The sequence below is a fragment of the Onychostruthus taczanowskii genome, unplaced genomic scaffold (assembly GCF_017590055.1).
Source record: "Onychostruthus taczanowskii isolate IOZ18803 unplaced genomic scaffold, ASM1759005v1 scaffold22, whole genome shotgun sequence".
NCBI classification, from domain to species: Eukaryota; Metazoa; Chordata; class Aves; order Passeriformes; family Passeridae; genus Onychostruthus; species Onychostruthus taczanowskii.
In genome coordinates, this window is record NW_024499462.1 from 7890292 (window position 1) to 7912146 (window position 21855).

Below are 21855 nucleotides of genomic sequence, written 5' to 3' on the forward strand. Positions count from 1 at the left end.
AAGCAAAGCCCTAGCAGAACACAAGAAAATTAATGACAAAGCAAAGGTGTGTACTATGGATGACATCAGGTGATATCCTGCACCAGAAATCTCAGCTGCTTCTATCACTTGGCATTCAACTTTTTAAAATGAAAACTGGACTGCCAGCACACAGGTGAGACACCTGCATTTATGAAATTTATAGTAAGTTTTATTGAAATATTAATAATAGAATCTCACATTAAACTGACTGAAGCATCCTTTGCTGGTGCTATATTTAAGGAGGCAACAGAAAAACCTGCAGTCGAACAGTACTGCCCCAAACTAAGCTAGAAAATAATTACTGGGGAATCTGAACATGGAATATGTCCCTGACAAAGGCTTTCCTTGGCTGATTTCCAATACAATCAGAAGCCTACCAGGTATTAAATATAACTTACCAATGGCTCTCTCAGCACAAGGATTACTGGATGGATTTTAAGTTGTAAGTATTCCCAGTAATACCATAAAGCACTATAAGTCAGCCCCTACCTCCACATTTTGGCATGTGCTGTAAGGCTCAAAAGTTTCACAAAGTTTAGTAAAACAAGTTAACCAATAAGCACCCAAACCTTGCCAAAACCACGAACTCACTCAGAAGCTTTCAACTTCATACATGAGAACTTCACTAATTACTGACAAACAAGCAGCAAATGAGTTACTCCTGCCTGTCTGGCAGAGGGGTGGTGAAACATGAATTCCGACTGGGTAAACACACTCTTAGAGCTCTTAGCTCTTTACAAGCCAGAAAAAGGCTAGGGATCCAAGAAAACAACACACTGGGAATAAAAACAAGCCAGCCACCAGTGCTTCAGATCCAAAACATACTAAAATGGCTTGAATTCCTGGTGACAAACACATTTTCAGTTAACAGGCTGCCACATTTGGACTCTAAAAAGAATGTAACAAACACAAAAAAAGTTTGTCTGCACAAGAGTGATTTTTGGTCATTTAGGACACCTCAAAACCCTTCAACACCTAATTCAGGAAGTACTTCCTGCTATAACTTGACAATCTCAGGGCAAAAACAAAGCCAGGAAACAACTTACAGCAGGATCAGGTATACAACAGGAAAAAGGAACTCCACACTTCTCACGACTTTTGCTTTCACTCTTGCAGTCAAAGTATATGTTGAAGTCCCAGTCTTCTGGACCTTGGGCACCACAGCAATGGTTCTGCAGCAGATAAATACATTCCATAAGTTTGTTCAGTGGCTAAATTGTCTCTAAAATACCTCAAAACATTAAGTGTTTATTTACAAATCCTCACCATCCTTAAGTCTGTGCAGAATCAATGACAACAGCAGAGTGAAAAAAGAATAGACATGAAAACAAAGCTCGGTGAAATCAAAGCAATACATCTGGAATACTGCTCCTGGAAACAGGTGTCAGCATGTCAAGCAAAAGCATAAAAATTATAATTTTGGATCCAATTGTCTTACAATCAGTTCCACAGCAAAATTTCTTTAAGAAAAAGCTTTTTCTTAGGGAGCAAGGGAAAGGGCAGTAAATGAGAAAGTCAAAGACAGACGCACGCCTGAGAGAGGCTTCCAAAACAGACATCAGAACAAGCCTGGATCTCAGGAGATCTTCCCTCCCTGCTGCTTTCAACACAGAAGGAAGAAAACCAGCACATCTGTAACACAGTACTATTAGCTACAAATTATTATAATTCTATTAAAGAAATGAAAACATGAAAATCTATATTCTCCCAGAAGGCATCAAAGAAGTATAAAGATATGAACTTACAATTCTCTGCAACGAATCAATGATGTTCTGGAGGTCAATGTCATCTCTGTAGGATTTAATGTTATTCTCAAAGAATTCTTTTACCCTGTCCCTCACCCAGTCCTGAAACAGGAAAGCCATAACTGCTACTGCCAGCTCCAACAGGAATATAAACACAATTGTTCCACAGAACTGTAAAAAAAAAAAAAGTCCTAAATTAGAAAATATTAATTCATTTTGAATGCAACCCTATACCACCAAAAACAGACACAGAATTGGGTTCAAATTTTGATTCAGTACAGACACTGAGCACAGTGAGAATACAAGGTAAAGAAACCCCAAGAGGCAGAATTATCCTTTTGTTGTTGTCACCTGAACTTGACAGTAAAAAGAGCATCAGACAAAGTCATTTTTCACAGCAGTGAAAACAATAAATGAGAATCTGTTAAACACAGGGCTAAAGAAGTTTTTATTAACTCTTGGATTGTTTCTAATTCTTTTTAGTTGGAATGTTTTGTCCAGCTTAGCTGTTTTCAGATCTAAAGCAAAGAAGAGGTCTCAGTATAAAAAGAACCATTTAAGAAATTTTACATCAGTCACTGAAGCCCCAAAGTTTTGCCAACATGTACAAGAAACTTTAGAAGTTTTTAAGGGATTTTGTCCCACTATATTATATCCTTTCAGTGATTCCTAACTGATTAAGCATGTTCCATAACAACACAATGTCAGATTCTCATATACCTACTATAACATTACTGCAGAGCAAAACAAATTAAAAAAGGCAGGGAAGAACATGCTCCAGAAAGAGGAAAATAGATAAACTGGAACCACCCTGCTTTCAATACCATTACTGAGAGGTTTGTCAAGGCAGCAAGTTTACCATATACTTTGCCACAAACCAAATTCTATCATTAATTATCTGGGTTTGCTCCCAGCTCTTCATCATTTGCAACTTTCACACATATAATAATTCCAATAATTCCCTCAAGTAATGATGTTACTTACAAACTTCAGCAGGCAGATGTTTTCTCTCAGTGCTCCCACACAACCAGCAAATCCCAAAGTAAACATCACTATTCCCACCACTAAGACAAGCACCACTGGGTCCAGACCATGAAGACCAGTCACCTTTGTCAGATCAGACAATACACCCTGAAAGAAAAAAACGGAACAGAATGCGACCACTGCAAGCATGTTACTCACTCAGCATTCCTTCTGGACGATTTCCACATGATTCCAAATGAACTGGTTGCAAACCCTTGAACTTGCCAACCATGACACCAACAAAAAGTCTTGCTGTAAAATGGTCGTTGGCAATACCAGTTCTATTCACCTCAGCAGAGAAGCATTAAAGTTATAGCTAGCAATTCTTTTAGTCAGTTTCTCAAGCTACACCCTTCTACATCTATTTGCCAAACAGAATTCCACAAGATGGTGCCAAAAGCTCAATTCTACACTGAATGTTCATTTACTTTCAAGGCAAAAGAATTAATGTTTTATATCAACTTGAAATGCATCAATCAGAAGGGCGCTCCAGTATCATGGTCTAAAAAATATATTAAGAATACTTTTCCAATCCTAATGTTTAAATGGGAGAAAGGGAAAGACATTCTTAGGAAAAAGCACCTTACGGATAACATCTGAAAGAAGGAAGTAATCTTCTTTTTGTTTTCAAGGGAAGCATATTTTTCCCCTCTTTTTAGTTACAACCTTTTTAGTGCCAAAGAGTCTTAGTAGTGCTCCTCCAAACTCTTTCAGAAATATAAAAGTATAATCTAAACACTCCCCCTTTCACCCCAATAAAAATTCTTATACCAAAAGCAGTTATCCATTCTCTATATTTGCAATCTGCCTAACACAGAAGCAGTATTTTCTTTTTTGTTAATTATCCAGAAACCACTTATCTTGACAATAATCTTTGCTATGAAGCCTGTGTGCTTAGATTGCTACATCTATGTGTAAGCAATGCTAACACAGTGAAAACCTTCCTTATACTTTCTAGATTAGGTTTGAAAAAGTTATCACACCAGCTACCATTAAAATTCCATCAAATACACATAACAGGATTCCTGTGGGATGTGCAAGAACAAGATGGAACATGCAGAACACAGAAGGGACAAACAGCAAACTCTTCATGAGAATGATTTGCAGGGACACCCAGACAGCCTTGCAGGAATCTGAGTGTTTATCATGCAACCATCAACAATACACAGAACATTTTAATAAGGAAATAGTTTCACTTTGAAACAAAGAAATAGCAAAAAACAACACAGCACAACATCCCATCATCACATGTCCACTATTTTTTTTCTTTATAAAGTATATTCTCAAGGTAACCATGTTTGGTGTAAGAGAAAAATATCAGAGAGACCTGCAATAAGCTGCCCAATTCTTTCAATAAAATGCAAATTACCATCTTTCTTCCAGGTATGTGTTCTAGAATAAAGTGTAAAGGATATACATCCCAAGATAACACCTTGGAAAAATCCCTATCACTTCTTATTCAACTGCTTACTTAACAAAAATAAAATCTACAGCATTAGAAGAAAATGTGCCCTTGGAGAAACTCCATCAGCTGAAGATATTGATTAACAGTACTGCAGCATTCCACAAGACTCCATCTTCTTTCGTAGCATGTTCCATAACAGATTCTGTCAGAGCTGTTAATTTGGCAACAGCAAGACAGAGTTGTTTATATCAAAACTGGCTGATGGGATGAAAAGGAAAAAAATAATTAAACCGTAGCATCCCGAATTGCCTTACAACAGCTGGTGACTAACAGCTGAAACAAGCTATTACAAAATGGTCCTGGTTTGTTGATAGTTTTACCCGTCACACAGTTTCATTTTTAAAAACTGTTACACCTCACAGCTAACAAACTTGGTATACTTGGTTAATTATGGGAGTCCCACCTAATCAAACCTTGGCTCAGACCCCACAGCCACGAAACACCCCTCAGGATCAGATGGGCTAATGCAGCATCCTTGAAAAATCAACATGCTGTGAAGACAAACACCGTGTGACAGGGTCCTGAAACATTCATAACCATTGCCAGCCATCTCCTTCCCAACCCCCAAACTCAAGCTTTTTGTTTTCAGACAATCTCATGTGCTCAAGCAACATTTTTTGGAAGACAATTTCCTCTGATCAAAGCATGCTACAAATAAAAGTTGGCAGGAACTGGGTTTTATTATTCAACCTCAGATGCCACTGGTCCAAAACACTTTCTTCACATTCACACTTCATGTTTACAACATGCTGTTTTATAAAGAGAGGATTTTATGGGGATTTTGCCTAAGAAATGATGTTAAGTCAAAAATCCTGAAGGAAAGAAACAACAGAATTAATTCAGAAAACCCTCACCCCACCATACCCATTTTGCTAAAGACACTCCTGCCTGTGCCATCTGCACCTGGTACAAACAGGCTGCCCTTTACAACATGGATTTCCTCAGGTGCACAGGAGTGCAGCCTGATACCTGCACTCAGTGCCAGACATTCAGTGACAAAACTCACACTTTAAGTCTTTCTTTCAGTCACACAGAACAGTGACTTATTTGTCCATAACCTTCAAGTCCCTCTAAACAACAGTCTTGATTTGGACACTGACTGTACCCTCTCCATTTGTTATTAGCCATGAACTTCCTGGAATGAAGTTAGGCTGACCAGTCTCTAGTTTCTCAGATCTTCCTTTGTGTCCTCCTGGAATGGAAACCATTCTAACAAAAACTACAATCCTGATAAGAGTTCAGTGTTATTCGCCTTGTTTCTACCAACACTTGACAACAATTCACTTTTTGTGACTTTTGCATCATCTGTTGTTTGACAGATATTGACTCTTAAAATTTTATGCAAGTTAACTTTTATGTGACTGTTCAGAAAAACCAAAGCCAGTTACAAAATCATAAGGATAGGTCAATTAGATACACCAGTCAGAGAGATTGGATCTTAATCAAGAAACAGGAGTCACAGTGGTAACATTCTTCCATGTAGTACTTTCAACACTTCTCACAAACCAGCAGTCTAAATTCAATGTATTATCAGCCAAAAGAGAAGCCAGAGAAAAAGACTGCTGAGTAATTAATCTGTAGTTCTAATGCACAAAGAGGAGAGACAAAACCAGAGAAATGAAATGGACCTAATGTACTTCATGTTATGGTAAGAGACAGGATGTTCAGTACTCTTCCACCACCTGTAGTTGATCTTTGGGTTTACCACTGCAGCTCAGTTCTGCAAAGTTTTTCTCTTACTTCCCATCTATTGTTCACCAAGATGTTTATCTGTAAAATACAGGCACGATTGGCTGAAGAATGGCACTACTCTGAAAGACTGAAAACATAGCACAGAACAACTGACATAAAAATAACGAACACATTTCATGAGCCATTCAGAAGTTCAAAAGCACAGGAAAGGCTTTGAAACATTTATTTGCAAGATAGCACAGAGAGCAGAAAGAGCTCAGGCAAAGTTCCAAAAATAAAGAGAGAAACAGTCTGCCTTTGCCTTTTAGTAACTTCATGTTACCATAAAGTCAGTTTGGCAAATGAAGATATTAGTCTCCAACCACACGGGTCCTATGTGCTTGTATACAAAACAGAAGAATGAACTTTAGAGAATACAAATTCAAGGCAAGTTTAACATCCTACTTAAAGGGTTGGAAGGAAAACTCTTTTGTAACAGCAAAATAGGAGTCAAATGCATTTGTGTGTTGAGATAGGTTGCTTACTATATAGCAATGACAGCACTAATCTAGTTATGAGAATGTGTGCAAGCACACGGGAGCAGGGAGGAGAATAAATACCTCAATCAAAAGCACCATAAAACTCACTTCCAAAAAGCAGAGGAATCTCAGAATCTCTCTGCATGTGGACAGCTGCTGTATGGAACCACTTCAATTAAGGAAAAGTGAACATATGATGGTAATTGAAGTCTTACTACTTCATGGCACAACTGAACAGCGAGGGCACCTGCCCTCCAGTCCTGATTGAGATACAGAGCAGTGAATCCAGTAATGGTCACTTTCTCCTAGTGCTTGGATTCATTAAACCCATACTTTTACAGCCATTCAGTGGGGGAACCATTCATTCCCATACCTGTATCATTCTGTTCTCCTGTAACAGGAGAACCCTGAGCACATGTGCCTATAACTTCCTTCAGCTGAGGAAGTTTCTTAGCTACAAGAAACCTTTGCTAAAAATAAGTTATTCAGCTACATCATGTTCCCCAGTTTTGTTCCTCTACATGGAAACACAATCACTTAAGCACTCCTTGGGGAATAAAGTGGACAACAGATGGCCAACAGACCAGGAGCATCTTTCTGAACTATTCTGAAGACACACATTTAGATTTAGTGGTGATTTTTAACATATAAAGACAGCTCATACCCCTCACAAATATTTGTTTGCAATAAAAGGAGGTGAGTAGAGAAATGCAGATTTTAGAAAACATGCTTTTGAAAGAGAACCTGTTCATAAAGGCTAAATTCTGCCCAGCATCCTGCTCTTACAAGTTCATAAAAAAACTCTGAATATCAAGAGTCACAGCTTAATTCCTGATCAGGGACAAGAACCCAATTCCAACTAAACTTAGTTTAGATTATTTGAGCATGCTCCTGAGTTCAGATGTTACATTTAACTTTTGCTGCTTCCTGAGGAAGTTGTTTTACTGGAGCAGGAGAAGGCAGCCACTGAAATATGACCAGTCATATCTATACTTACCTTTTCACTCCATGCCCACAGACCAGCTGCAAGGAAGGCCACTCCAGCTAGCTAAAATTAAAAACAAAAAAAAAAACAAAAAACAAACAAAAAAAAAAATTAGATGTGTTTTCTGTGTCTTCAAGATCAAGCAACCAAAACCACCACTGACACATGGAGCTAGAACTGGACAAAGCAGTACTCAATAAACTGCCAGAGGCAATAGCACAATGACTACTCACCTTGGATTCTGAATCAGCTAAGAACCTCTAAAGGGATCATTTGGATCAAAACATAACTTGGAAAACACTATTAAAAACCACATCAATATAAAGAGAATATTGACCCAGATTAACCCTAGATCTTAACCCAGTGATCTTCAGATCAAAAAAAGCAGGGAAAATAGGCAGTAATCAAACTGGTATGTCATTAAGTTGCACACTGCTTGTAATTGATGCATGCTTCATCCTTTTCTCTCCAAATGCTCCAGCAATGCTGGGAGACAGATGAAGACAGCTGGTATAATTTGCAGTAATCAAGGTAAATTACACAGGCAGCTGGATCTTTGGAAATTTTTTCTACAGAAAACAAGGTGGAAAAAATAATTGGGAAGACACATTCCACTCTCTGTATACAAATTAAGGGTACTAGAATACTAATATTGTGCTATTGAATTTGTAAATAGGGTGACCTCTTCAGACTGTCTGCCTTCCATTACAATTACCTTCTTAATTAAATTTTAACGGATTTTTGATTAAGTAGATTTTTCACTAGTATGCATTATCCTCACCTTTGAACATGAACTTTGCTCTTGTGTTTTTATGGAGCATTCAGTTTCAAGAAAATATAATACTTTTGCAAATTTATTTCCATAAGCATCTGTGCAAACTAGCTACAAGTAAAATAGAGTTTATCAGAAGAAAAATAAACTTAGTCTCATTAAAACAATGTGGGTAAATCTAAAACCTAATTCAGCTAAGACAAGCAATTCAAAATTTTCACTAGAAGCAACCAAACCAGATACATGAAAAAATTTCTCTAGCAAAAATCCAGTAAACTATGAGGTACTTGAAGAAACAGAGCCACTACATAGACAGGTGCAATTACCAAAACAACCAATTTGCAACAACGTAAAATAGTAATGAAACAAAAAATGAAATTAAATCCTTTTGCTTCAAAGACTATGTGCAAGATACTTTAAAGTATCTCACAGAAAACCATTGTAAAACACACCATCGGTGATCAAGGAGCTCAGGAGTTGGTGTGATAGAGCATACCCAGAGCTTTACAGAGAACCAGCCTCAGGAAAATCCCCTCTCTAACACACCTGCACAGAGGCATCCAAGTGATGGCTGCAAGGCAGACCAGGAACTCATCCTGCCTAAACTAAAGGCCAGGTTTTAACCTCCTTCAGCTCACTGAACTAAATGGCTGAGTGCATGGGACAACAGGCAGCTGAGAAGGAGAAAGGACAACCAAAAGTGTTCCCAGGGTAAGAGCAGGCTATCAGCTATTTCAAAAAAAGCACAGCATTTTGAAATTTGCCTTTCACCAGAATCTGAATAACAGGTAAACGAGAACAAACTGGACTTCCCAATTCACTACTGCGCTGCAGAGTCCTTTAAGGCACATACTACATCAAAGCTTAAATGGAAACATACACAAAGCAGCTCTACTGTGCCTCTGAAACTGAAACACTATTTACCAGCATTTGCTTATTTCCTGCTTTAGAACTGATAAATCCACTTTTTAAACATATTGCATCGAACTGTAGGCTCTGCTCAGATGTACAATACTGACGCCAACTCAGCGACACTGTGCCCAAATGACCACTTGTAAGCATCACCCATTCATCCATTCCCAGTCACACTTTGAATTCCTATGCTTCCAATGACTGTGCTGCCAGAATCACACTACCAACTGAGAAAACAGGGCTAATTTGTTTCTCAGATGTAGACAGCTCTTGCAAGACAACTCTTGCAACACAAACTGATTGTGGGTCAGTCTGTCCCTAGGTCTGATCAGCAGCAAGAGGAATTGCATGCAGTTTTTGTATATTCTCACAGAGAATACATTTCCCACTCCCTGGATAATCCTATTTTACACTGCAGCTCCACCCATGCTAGAGCAATCAGCAGCCTGCAGCCCTTCCTTCCTATCCTTGTCTCTTCAGAGACTCTTCCTCTCAGGGTCAGGAAACCACCTGGTGGTGCATTCTCTCCTCTTCCTGGCACAGCATTGCTCTTTCAGAAGTTCCTGGAAAACAACATATGTAGAAAAAGCCAAGAAAAATCTTATGCTAACCTGGGTCTTCTCTTTATTTTTCAAACAGACGAACTCAATTCTTTTCCAGAACTGCAGAGAATTTTTGACCATGTGCAGGGCAAAATGCCAAATCTCCTTTAGGAGGAGTGACAAGTTCTGGTTTTGCCTCCAATAATACTTAAGAGTCACACACAACTACAGCCCTTTAAAAGATAAACCCAGATGACAGCAGCTAAAAGCTATTTTACCCTCCCCTCTCAATTCACGTGAGAGACAGTGAGCTCATATGCAACATAAAAGGCTTTGGCAGAGCTCACATGCAATCCTTCACTTAACTGAAACAGCCACGGCCCAGCAGAGGTGCAATTCTCAATCTACCCCAAAAAACACCCTTTCAACTGGAGACAAAGCAGCAAGCACCAGAGCTCTCACAGAAGAGCTAACTCAATTGCAGAACGACCCAGAACAGAAAGGTGCCAAAACCAAGCTCTTCACTTGGCATTTAAATTGCACCATGACAAATGAAGTGATTTGACAAAAAAAAAAAAAAAAAAAAAAGCTTTCAAACACAAAAAGGTCCAGCCTTCTTATCTTGCTCACTGCAGGGCTATCTTAATTGCTGCAGTACTGCCTTATCACCACTCATTAACAAGAGTGTACTTGGACAAGCTAAGTCTTGTGAGCATGCCTAAAAAGCAAGATGGAAACAAAGTAATCGCACATGAAAATCATGCCTAGGTAGAGTCTTCCGATGGCCTCCATTCCCTTTCTTGAAAGAGTAGAGAAGTGATATTACAAGCCAGCAGTGCACAACTAAAAGCCAGAACTTTCTATTCCCAAGTTACTCACCTGGAAAAAAAAGACTTCCAAAGAATGAAGATTTACAGATTTCTAAAGGGTGATTACACTGAGCTTGCCATTATTAGCTATATTTGCTCTCTTTGAGCATTTTGTTTTGTTTAATCCCAATCACATGACCTGTATTTGAAGCATGACACAAATTGTAGTAAACACCCAGTGAAAAGTCTAAAAATCCTGGAAAATACTACATCATCACATGCTTTAGAGTTAATACAGTCAATGATATCTTTAGAGCTACAATGGGAAAGTCAACATTTAACTTTAATAAGTATGACAGAAGACCAAATGCAACTATTTTCATGCAACTATTTACTATGGCAAATACTGCTTTGTGCATAAACCGTGCATGTAAACATAGGAGAGCTCTAACAGCTTATATGGGCAAAAGGTCCTCTGACATCCAGCTAAATCCATCCCTCACCCACTTGTAGAGCAGCCAGGCTCACTAACAAGTGCTCACAAACAAGTTCCCAGAAGCACCTGTCCTGCAAACCACGGAAAGTGAATCCAAAACTAACATTCCTTCCCTTAAAGGCTACTTGTGAGTTATGGTTATGTTTCCCCTTATGGTTTTGTAGCCCTTCAGTTTTTTTAAGGCACACAAAAAATTCACTGTTTCACAAATGATGAATCTGTAGTCATTCCAGCCAGCAGGATTTCACAGGCTCCTGAATCTTTGTGCCAGCTAAATGATTCATGGACTGCCTATAGGGGTGTCTACCTTCAACATTTACATAGCTTGTTCTACAACTAAAGGTGCCAAAAATCTTATCAAAAGAGCTGTAGCTGCACATCATTTACTAGGTCAGCCTGATAACATCAACAGAAGCATCAGACCCTTTTGTTGAGGAAGATACCAGGACTACAAATACCTGTTCAGAAAGCTAATTCCTCCAGCCAACAGATCAGCTGAAACACAGGTTTATCAATTCTCCTCAATGTTTTGGCATCTCTTTAAAAGTTTTTCTTTAAAGAACAGAAAAATCTTTAGATTTTCATCATTCATCTCAAGAGAATACAGTTTTTAAAAGTGGAAAAAAAATGTAGTGACTACAGAGAAGGAAAAAAGATACAACATTTATTCCTGTGAAAAAACAGAGGTAAATTCTTGACAGTCTTCCTCCCCTTACAGTGAAAACAAAATATTTCAGTTTAAATGACTGTCAGAAACAGTCACTCATAGACCCCACTTTATGAGACATTCACTAGAAAAAAGCAGAGGTCTAGAAGAATCCATATGTTCATGAACTAGAGTGTTGATTTCTCACATACCCCACCACGAACTTCTGAAGAACATCCACATAGTTATGAAGTGATTTCTCTGAAAACCAGAACAGTATGACAAGTATCACTTCTCACTGTGCCACACTCCACCAAGGGCACATGGGAATTGTACAACACAAGAAAAGGAATTGCAGAGCTGGTGGCCTGTGAGCACAATTTCTGACCTGTTGAAAGCATCCTCAATTGTGACACAGAAAACATCACACCAACTGTACTATGCAATATTGCAGCAAATTAACTCTTAATGGAACAAAAGTTTCTACAAATCTTTTCTGCTCAGGTATCCAGAGGAGGATAACTCCCCTGTGGTTTAATCCTACAATATCATGACAGAGCATTGCACTAGTGAACTAAAGGTGGTGACAACAGGAAATAGCTCCGTGGTTTTCAGCAGCTTAACTGCTAGCACTGGACAAGTCACTGTAGCTGCGCTTTTCCAGGGCTACTCATGCCTTTCCATGACCACATTCCAGCACTTCAGGTGCAAACTTGCTAACATTTGACCTGAAAGTTCCAAAAGGTATTATTGAGTTTGTCTGAATTGCTTCTTCAGCGTCCCCTCACAGACATCTTAACTCTTTCTGGTGCAACACTATGCTCTAACCTTTCAAGTGATTTCTTTTCCAAGGCAGGTGCTTCATTAACATCTAAATCCACTCATCTATTGTTGTACCTTTTCACACCCAGAATTCTAAGCATTATGGGCTCGTTAATCCATAGCTAAGTATTTCAAGACAGTATCAGACAATTCGGCTGCCCACAGAGCATGACATGTGCTGCCAGCTGTTGACACATCCCTGAGGAAGCTCCTTTCTTCTCTTCTGCATAGTGTATTTACAGCTACACCACCCAACAAAGATCAAAGACGGTCTGAAAGGAAACATTTTAAGAGGATTCTTTTAACAAGGAAGCAACTTAACATGGATAACATGGATACTGAGTCCTCACACTTTCAATAATAATTTGTTTCTCTTAAGGGATAAGCTTCTTCAATTACAAAACACCTGGGGCATACCATACACATCAGTTTCCTGCTTTCACACAACTCTTTCAGCTTGCTCTCTTGAACAGAGTAATGAAGTTATTAAAACTTTGCTAAGCAATTTCAGCCTCTACATTTTGTACTCACCCAAAAGACAATGTTGTAGCTGAAGAGCAAGTATTTGTACCAACAGCTGACTTCTGCGTTAGAATATCGGTAATAGTGCATCTTCTATGGCACAGCCTCTGCACAAAAGAGAAGGAATGATAGGATTAGGTAAAGATTTCATGAATAAAGGTTTTTTTCCCAGGTCTCTCTTGCTCTGTTGAGAGAGTACAGTAATCTGTACCATAAGCCATCAAAAGCTATTTTCAAAGTCAGCTCAAACTTCCACTGACCCTACACTTCTACACTCCCTTTCAGTATCTGATGCTTAATAATCTTATCTAATGTTATAACAGGGCAGGCACACCCACAAAGGAACTCACTATACAGTTAGCCTAGGAAGATCTACATCAGCAAGTTGACACTCATCTGCCTTCTCACTCTTTCAGAACCGTTCCACTTCTGCAAATGGCTGCTTGGACTAATCCACAAACCCTGTGGATTGTACATCCAGCAATCCAGCTAGCAGGATATCCAAAGTGGTTACCTGGAATCTCTCAGTGTCTCTGGATTGCTAAATACAAAAGGTAGTTGTACCCAGCTCTTCCACATTTGCATGTTCCTTTACCAGATCATCTCCTGTAAGAGGTTTTATTCTCAAGAAGCAAAGTCCCACCGTTTAAAACCCTCTGCTCTGTGGAGTTTGATTTGCTTCCTTAAACACAGTAGAGAGATAAGGTTCAACCACAACTCTTGCTCAAGTATTTCAGACAAGTACAGCTGTTCAGAGAACCATAACTAAACCACCTCTGCAGAAATGCCATGCATAAGAAAAACAGAACAAGCTGTGAATCCAGAGCAGGAGTAAGCACTTGCACAGCCCTCACATTCTGGATAGCTGAGTGCTGCCTAAAACACATGAGCAGCATTTCAATCCTCCACTTCCTTGACGTAAATGTCAGTGGAAGGTTTGCAGAGGCAAGGAAACAAAGCAGAATTTTCAAACACCTGCTAACTAAGAAACTGCACCGTGCCACGCTGGTCATTCACAGACAGCATACAAAACCCAAGTCTACCCAGTAAAGTCTGAAATCCAGACCATAGAATGGACAAATGAACTGCACCAAATCCACAGCTATGAGAAGGTAAACCAGGTTTTTTGGGGTTGTTTGGTTTTGGAGTTTCTTTTCCTAGAAAGGAATCTGCACCTCAGTATAAAAAACATTTCTACTTACAGAAGAAACAGGAGCTGGCTTTGAGAATCCCACCCAGTACAGGCTAGAGTGTGAATTTATACTTGAGCTTGCTTTCTAGAGTTCAGATGTCCATTTCCATATAATTTTAACCCAACACTGAAAACAGGTTTTCTTCCACCTTATAACTTCTAATGTGCACGATCCATTTATAGCAAACAACATTTAACTTGCATTAAAGCAAAGGAAACTGTACTTTAGGGCAGCATAGGCAGTGACTAGAAAGGACCTTCCTACATGTGGCCAGCTGTACCACATAAAATGAGTTTTGTGATTTAGTTACTGACCTTTGCAAGCCGTCTAACGTTACAGACAAAATTTAGGAACCTTTACAACTGTTATGAATCATAGCAAAGAACTCTTGCTTAAGCACCATTCCCTTGCTTATCTAAATCCACAACTGAGCGGATATAAGAAAAGGAACAAAGATTGGTTTTCCCAACTTAATTTCAGTTTCTAGCTCCAAATGGCAATTTATATGTCAACAATCAATATGCGTACACTTGTCCAAGTCAATCAGTCTGATGGGCCTGGGCAAGAGGGGAAAGAGAGGTTACAAGCGCAGAATTCTACTAATCTGAGCAGGGTGTAAGGCTCATTTGCATGACTGTAATCCCATTTTACAGCAATACACTGGCTGCCAGTGCAGCTACACTGAGGCCTCCACCACTGTTGTGCCTCCTCCCTCTGAAAATCAGGAGCCTGTAAGAGACAGGAGCAGCAATTGCAAAATGCACATAAGGAGCATTGCTTTTGTGCTGCTACATCTACAAAAGAGAAGGCACCAGCTTGTGTTTAGCTAGCACATCATTAAATCTCACAAAAATTAGGTTCTGCTAGACAAAGAGGCTTAAAATATAACCTGAGGCAAAAAGGCAAGCACATCACTTCACATCCTAAAGTACAAACATCATCTGAAGACTTACTTTTTGTTAAATTACCCTCCCTGATATTGGACTTATATGCAACTGTTCAGCCCCAGCTTCACTGAAACTATTCACAGGAATAAGAGGATTAAAAGTATCCTTATTGACAAGAACTACTCCCCACCTACCTCACTGTTTCGGCCACCAGCTTCCAAGACAATTCTCCACACTACAAACAACCACTAAAATGCCCCAATCAATACCAATCACAGTATTTTAGCAGAATGAAAAAGCAAAATACTTTTTTTCAACATACACACTTCTAAATGCTCAGAAATGATGGGTGGTGTATTACCAGTACTAGCAAGAAGCTGTCCTGTAACAGCACAGAGCTCCTCAGACAGATAATAGCTCCCAAAACACCTGCCTATCTTAAGAGCTGATTTGGCTTGCTCTGTGCTTACCTTCATCAGAATTCTTTTGGTGGTTCTTGACAGACCACTGAACACAGTACGGCTGGTATGGGAGTAGCATAATAAATCTGAAGTGCAGGTATGTGATTTTTTTTCCAGTAACACTACAAACAAATGAAGCAGTCCACTCAAGACACAGCCACCCTCCCCGTTGTTTACACTAAAAGCAATCGTGTTTCCTAACACAGAAGGCATCTGTAACCAGTCCAGAAATCTGCTTGTCAGTAATTGACTTCGCTCACAGCACAGGCTGCATAGCTATGGTTAGGCAATACTAAAAACACTTGGAAGATTAAAGCAATATGTGGGCAGCACAGACTAATAACGTTCTCTACTGTGTTTCAGACAAAGCAAGTCACATTGAGTCAGCTGACAGTTATCACCCACTCACAGCAACAGGAATTTCTAAAAATCAAATACAGAGCCCTGCTGCTTTGGTAGAATATAATTTTGTCTTGGTGTTTACAGCTTTAATGTGAGGGGGGAAAAATGTAGTCATTCATCAAGAGGATACTGCCATTTTCAACACCCACAATTCCACTCTTACCTTCAAAATGCTACAGCAGTGATATTCCTAATGTATTTTCCTAACTCTCATAAAACAGATACTGTGACCTGTTAACTAATTTAATGTAGATATGCAGAGAAATCCTCATGGATAAGACATTAAGTCTAGAAAAATTGCAACAAAGTAATTTTCTAGACTTAGGCCCAAAAATTATTTTAATCCCCCAGGGACATTTACTTTACAAGACAAACCTAAGACACACTAAAATTCCAAGTTCAGACAATACTGCCACCACATAGAGTCCTGATCCCCTTCCCTGCCCCTCCTAAAATCCACAACCATTAATCAACCTACTCAGTGGAGCAAACAGCCACAGAGCGAACCACCAGCAAATCTTCAGATCAATCCTGTAATCTTGTACCACACACCAAGAAGTAAACAGGTTTAAGCCTTCAATCTACCTTGCCGGAGCATGGACAAATGCCAGCGTGGGGGCAGTCAGGAGGTGGCAGGAGAACAAGGATGGGAAAGCACAAGCGGTGGCAGCTTGAGCGTGCCCATGGAAACACAGCACCCCTCTAGTGCCAGCCCATACCAGCAGCACACCTGAAGCCAACACACTGAAAGATGAAGCTGGGGGAACGGGGCACAACAGAGGCAAGAGGGGAAAAAAAATGTCCTTTGCCAAGCTGTTGCCACCACCGTTCGCCAATACCAAGCATTAAATCTGTATGAAGCTGGTGAAGCAAATGGACAAAGAATAATTTGCTGAGGAGCAAGAATTTTTAAAATACAGTAAGAGATGTACTTTGGTCTATGATCTGTTTTGACATGACTCAATTCCATTCCATCAAGACCAAATATATATCAAAAAACATCAGTTCATTCAAGATATGGTGCCATTAAAAACAATTGCCATTCTTTGAAGGTGCTCAATCATTAGGGGTTTTTGTGAAGGTAAAAGACTGCCTAATCCCTGACCAGGAAAAATTCAGAGATATTTTTAGGACCTTCTAAAAACAGAACAACTAAGAGGAACCTATGGATTGCTCTTTCCACATCCTAAAGAGAAGCTGACCACCAAAGGGGCTCTAATGTTCAGAACAGTATCTGGGTGCCAGCCATCAAATCTTCACATGAAGGGGCTGAGCTGGTACAGCAAAAAAAACAAGATAAACTGAAGGGATGTGATGCTCTTACAGGCTAATCTGCCCCTGGAAACACACAGGAGTCCTGCTGATGACTCAAGAACTCCAAGCAAGCATGTGTCATTTTGCAATTTTGTCTCCAAGAAACTCAGACTAAGGCCTCAAAAAGAACAGACAAGCCTCTCTTAGGGAACACAAATATAGTTTATTTAGTTCTACTGCAGTTCAGATGAGCAGAGAAATTTTTGCTCATTCTCAGAAGAAACCTGAGGATTAATCAACAAAAGGGTATTTTTTTTAACCTGAAAGACTTATGATGACAGACAAATATCATTAATAGGCTATCTCTGTTTCACCAGAAAAATAATGGAAGTAACAAATCTCAGAACTCAATGGAAAATGTGGCCAAAGCCAGACAGAGTTCTTAAGACATCATCTTTTGGGACCCTTATTTTGTACTGTGCTGAAGACTCAAAGACCTCAAAGAAGACTTTCAAGCAGAAGTAGCTCCACTAAAAGCACTAAAAAACAATCCCTCAGAGAGGAGCAAATCCCCAACCTATTGGGAAGGGTTTCAGTGACCAGGGTTTATTCCATTACTGCATCACAAACTACAGCTCAGGAAAACTTGTCAGAAACACACATCAGTGTTTCCAAACCCCAAATAAAGGAAGCAGTAATTCAAAAGAGCTCCACTCCAGGTTCCTATACCTCACACTCCTTATGCTGCACTTTCGGCCAAGTCACCACTTCTATGTGGATGAGTTGCATCCAAAACACCATGTAAACGCTCAGAACTCAGAAAAAGTGGACACTCATTTTTGAGAATAAGCTACATGTTCATCAAGTTCTGAACTCCCCACTTGACTAACATCACCAATCCTTTGGCATAAAGGCTCTACACTGCACAACTGTAGTTCAAGGAGCTATTCAAGCTATGATTCATGGAATATTTTCAGCTCCATTTGATTTCTTAAACCAACAGAACCACACTAAAGGCTTGCAAAAGGCAAGCAGAATTGAGTACTGCTCCCACAACAATTCAAAAGCTGTAACAGAGGACAACAGCAGTTCTACCAATTTCATTTTTCACTGTCCTTCATGGAGAAGCTACAAAAGACACAATTCACTGGCCTTGCTTCCATGTGAAGTATTTATTCCTATTCAGCAAAAAAAGCTATACTAATATTTAAAAAGAAATCAGCAAAACAGAAGAAGTTCCAAAGAGTCCCTATTTTCATTTATACATACCAGTCAGAATGCCAGCCAATGACACTGTACAATGGAAGTCTTGACAATGTAAATACAAACTACAAATATCTTTAGTTATTGACACTGAGGAGAGATACAACTCAATTATCCAGAGAATTTCAGTACATTTATGCTAATTCTGCCCCACTGACCTCAGGTTCGTTGAAGAAGTAACTGAACAGATAATGTAGTTTCTGCTTCGACATACAGAGGTGCTTGATAAAGGTATCAGCGAAAAGGCAAGGATCTCTTACCTAGTTCAAGGAAAATCTGCTCCAAGTAGCTGACTGCAAACAAAGCATCTACTCCACATTCTGACTTAAAGCAAGAGATAGCACAGGAAACTGAAAAAAGGAAATGTTATATGTAAACTTCATCTAAAAGCCAGCAATTTTCCAAAAAAAAGGAGAATGCAGTAGAAGAGAGATGTATCCTTTTGTAAGATATCCATTTCTTCACTAATATTTAAGAAATGCAGAGAAGAGCAGGAGCACAGGATGCAGGGCCTTCACTGACCTTATCCTCAAAAGCACTATTGGTTAAACCTCTGGAGTTAAAACTCAGGTGGATTACACCAAAGTAAGTGAAAACAACACTAGACACTATCACTACAGTTCAATAGATGCCTTATTAACATCTTAGAAAAGTTTAGAAAAATATTTAGTGTCTATGAAAGCTTTCTTTAATACAGCTATTGACCAGTTTCACCGGAATAGGACCTTGCTTGTCCTGCAATTTATTCACTATACTCAATAAGCCACAAGTCATGCTTTCCTTTTACTTCACAGCAAGTATTGGGAAACACATAGAAGCCAGTTAGTCATTCTGAGCAGGAATTTATCCACCCCAGGGTGCAAAACCTGTCAGGACAAGTAACCAGAATAATCTTAGCTGACCTAAACTTCTCAGTTGCTTTCTACTACCTCTCATGAGAGCAGATACACATCAACTGTCTCTAACATCAACAGTTGCAAGGCAAAACTCAGTCTTAACTTAAAAGAAGCATGTAATTTGGTTTTTTTCCCTCCTTCTAAAAGAAAGTTGTGAAAGCCTTACAAAGCAAATATCTTATCTGAGGAGCCAGAATTTCCAGTTTGGGGAATATTTTTATTTCTATTTAATAATCCAACAGTAACAGAACCTATTTCATACACTTTGTCTGCTCCCTCCCATACCTCCACACAGACTGAAAGGTTTCAAGAACAGATTGGGTCCCTCCATTTGCTATATCATTTCATATGATAAAAAAAAAAAGACAGGAAGCCACCACCTTTCTTTGCTGACAAATACACTCTCTCTTCAGAGAACATCCTAAACTTTTATATATATTGTGACTTTTCTCCACTTCCAGGAATGCCACTTGTTCAGTCTCCAGTTATATTTCAGTCCAAAATAATATATCTTTATTTTCTCTTTTCATAAGAAAAAAACCCCGAGAGACTGATTATAGCAATATACAACAAAGAAGTGATGAGCATATAATTTGCTTTGGGTTTTGAGGTTTGTTTCCTTAAAAATGTTCCTTGCTTTGGATATAATGCACAGTCTGTCTACATCCACACCATATTTCTTAGCCTTCACAATGACTATTCCTATAGACAAATCTATATATATAAACATATCTATTACAGATAATAAAATAGATATTTATTTTAACAGTTTAAATCAGATCAAGGTATTTCTTAGTCGAAAAAAAATAAAATTCCAGGGTTGAAATCTGATCTCCAGAAATGAGCACACTAAGTAATGACTGCAATATCTGGATAATACTAGCTACATTCACCACTCATTCTGTTTAAACAATGTTGACTCCATGTCACAGAAACAAGAAGTGAGTTCAATCCACAAAACCTCTTTTTTTCCCTCCCCTCCCACCTCAATTACCAGGGCCCATGCTTTCAACACCAGAGCAACTCATTTCAAATGAGGCACCAGGTAACGCTACTTTTTAGGGAAAGGCATGGGGGGTTTGGGGACAATGCCCCCCAAGCTTTCTTTTGCTGCCTCCACCTCCAGCAGCTGCATTCACGACAATCAGGACAGCCTCATTTTACTTGCCAAGGACGACAATCACCAGCTTCCAAGCCACAAGAGAAAATGGCTCTTTGTGGCCACGTAGACAGCTCAACCACTGTGTAATTCATCTCCTTACCGGTAAAGAAACACACTTGTGAAACTTGCAAAACTCGGCTAGAAGATAAACCTCTAAGGCAGCACTGGAAAATCTTAAAGATGTGACAAAACATCCTCCACCAATGTCTCACAATCCTAGCCACTTCAGCAGAATCAATGTCTCAGCCCAAATACACAGCAACAATTAATGCCTCAGGAGCTCTAGCAAGTAGGTTTGCAGAGCACCCTGCACATGTTACCGCTCCACAGGGAAAAGATTAGCGAGACAAAAACCAATGCTGCTTCAGGACAAGCCCATGCTTGAACAGCTCCAGCCCTTCCCCCCAAAGCCAGTGCTCTGGCAGGTCGTGAGAAAGCCTTGACTGTCTCGCCCAAAGTCTCTGCACCCGCCCCTGGGGAAGGAGGAAAAACAGGCTTTCCACCTCTCAGGATGATGCCAAGAACAACACTGTGCCATTTAGAGATCAGGGCAGCAAAGACTGTGAAGGGACGCAGTGAGTGCTCCTTCCAACGCAGACCTCAGTCTGCAACAGCTAATTACAAACACCAGCAGAATTAGAAGGTGCAGAGCTTAGACACAAACACCTCCTAACCTGTGCCTTCAGCAAAACGAGAAACATAGCTCCTGATGGAAAAAACGTGACAACACAGGAAACTGCCACCTGAATGGGCTGACAGCACAGTGACTGGCTACACAAGCAGCACAGCGCGGATAAAACACCACCACAGAGCTGAGCTACCCCTTCCCTTCTCACTTGCCCCAGCTGGACAGGCTCTTTCAGTTTAACACTCTCCTGTTTTGCAGGAGCAGATCTCTGCTATGACCACTTAGTCAAAATATCCTTTGCAAGCTCAGCACGATGGACACTTGGCAAAGACAGCTGCCTTGTTGTCTTCCAAGAGCCATCTCAGCAACTGCTTTCCAAGAGTCATCTCACTAATTGCCTTCCATCAGCTTCAAGTCAGACAACTTTCCTGATGAACCCTCCTGCTCCACAGGCTTGCCACGCAGCCAGACTGAAGCAGCTTAGTACTCAGGGCAGGGTGGAAAGCTTTGCTGCTGTTGCCCTTTATTAGATACAGCTCTACCACTGCAGGCATATTTTTGGACCACAAGGCCCTTCCCTGAGCACCATCTAACAACAAACTGTTGAGGGAAAAGCAATATGCATCCAAAGAATCAGCTCCATACCCCAGCAGACAGGAGGCTGCAGTCACATAAAGACCCAAATCCAACCTCTCAGGTGTCTCCCTTCAGATCCAAGTTACTTGAGGCTATTTCCTTT

The 21855-nt window shown here is 39.8% G+C and overlaps 1 protein-coding gene across 3 annotated transcripts in view; it reads right to left on the reverse strand.

Annotated features, from left to right (window-relative positions):
• The window catches only part of TSPAN14 (tetraspanin 14), a 33771-nt gene that overhangs the window by 6150 nt on the left and 5766 nt on the right, over positions 1–21855 (reverse strand). For 2 of the 3 annotated variants that reach the window (XM_041404900.1, XM_041404898.1), the window contains exons 2-6: positions 12980–13077; positions 7462–7512; positions 2751–2897; positions 1767–1937; positions 1068–1193 (exon numbers count right to left, since the gene is read on the reverse strand). In XM_041404900.1, coding sequence (XP_041260834.1) covers positions 1068–1193; positions 1767–1937; positions 2751–2897; positions 7462–7512; positions 12980–13060 — 576 coding nt within the window. In that variant the 5' untranslated portion in view covers positions 13061–13077. Of the gene's footprint in view, positions 1–1067; positions 1194–1766; positions 1938–2750; positions 2898–7461; positions 7513–12979; positions 13078–15520; positions 15673–21855 lie in introns of those variants that run through there. The other variant, XM_041404899.1, reaches the window with a different exon arrangement.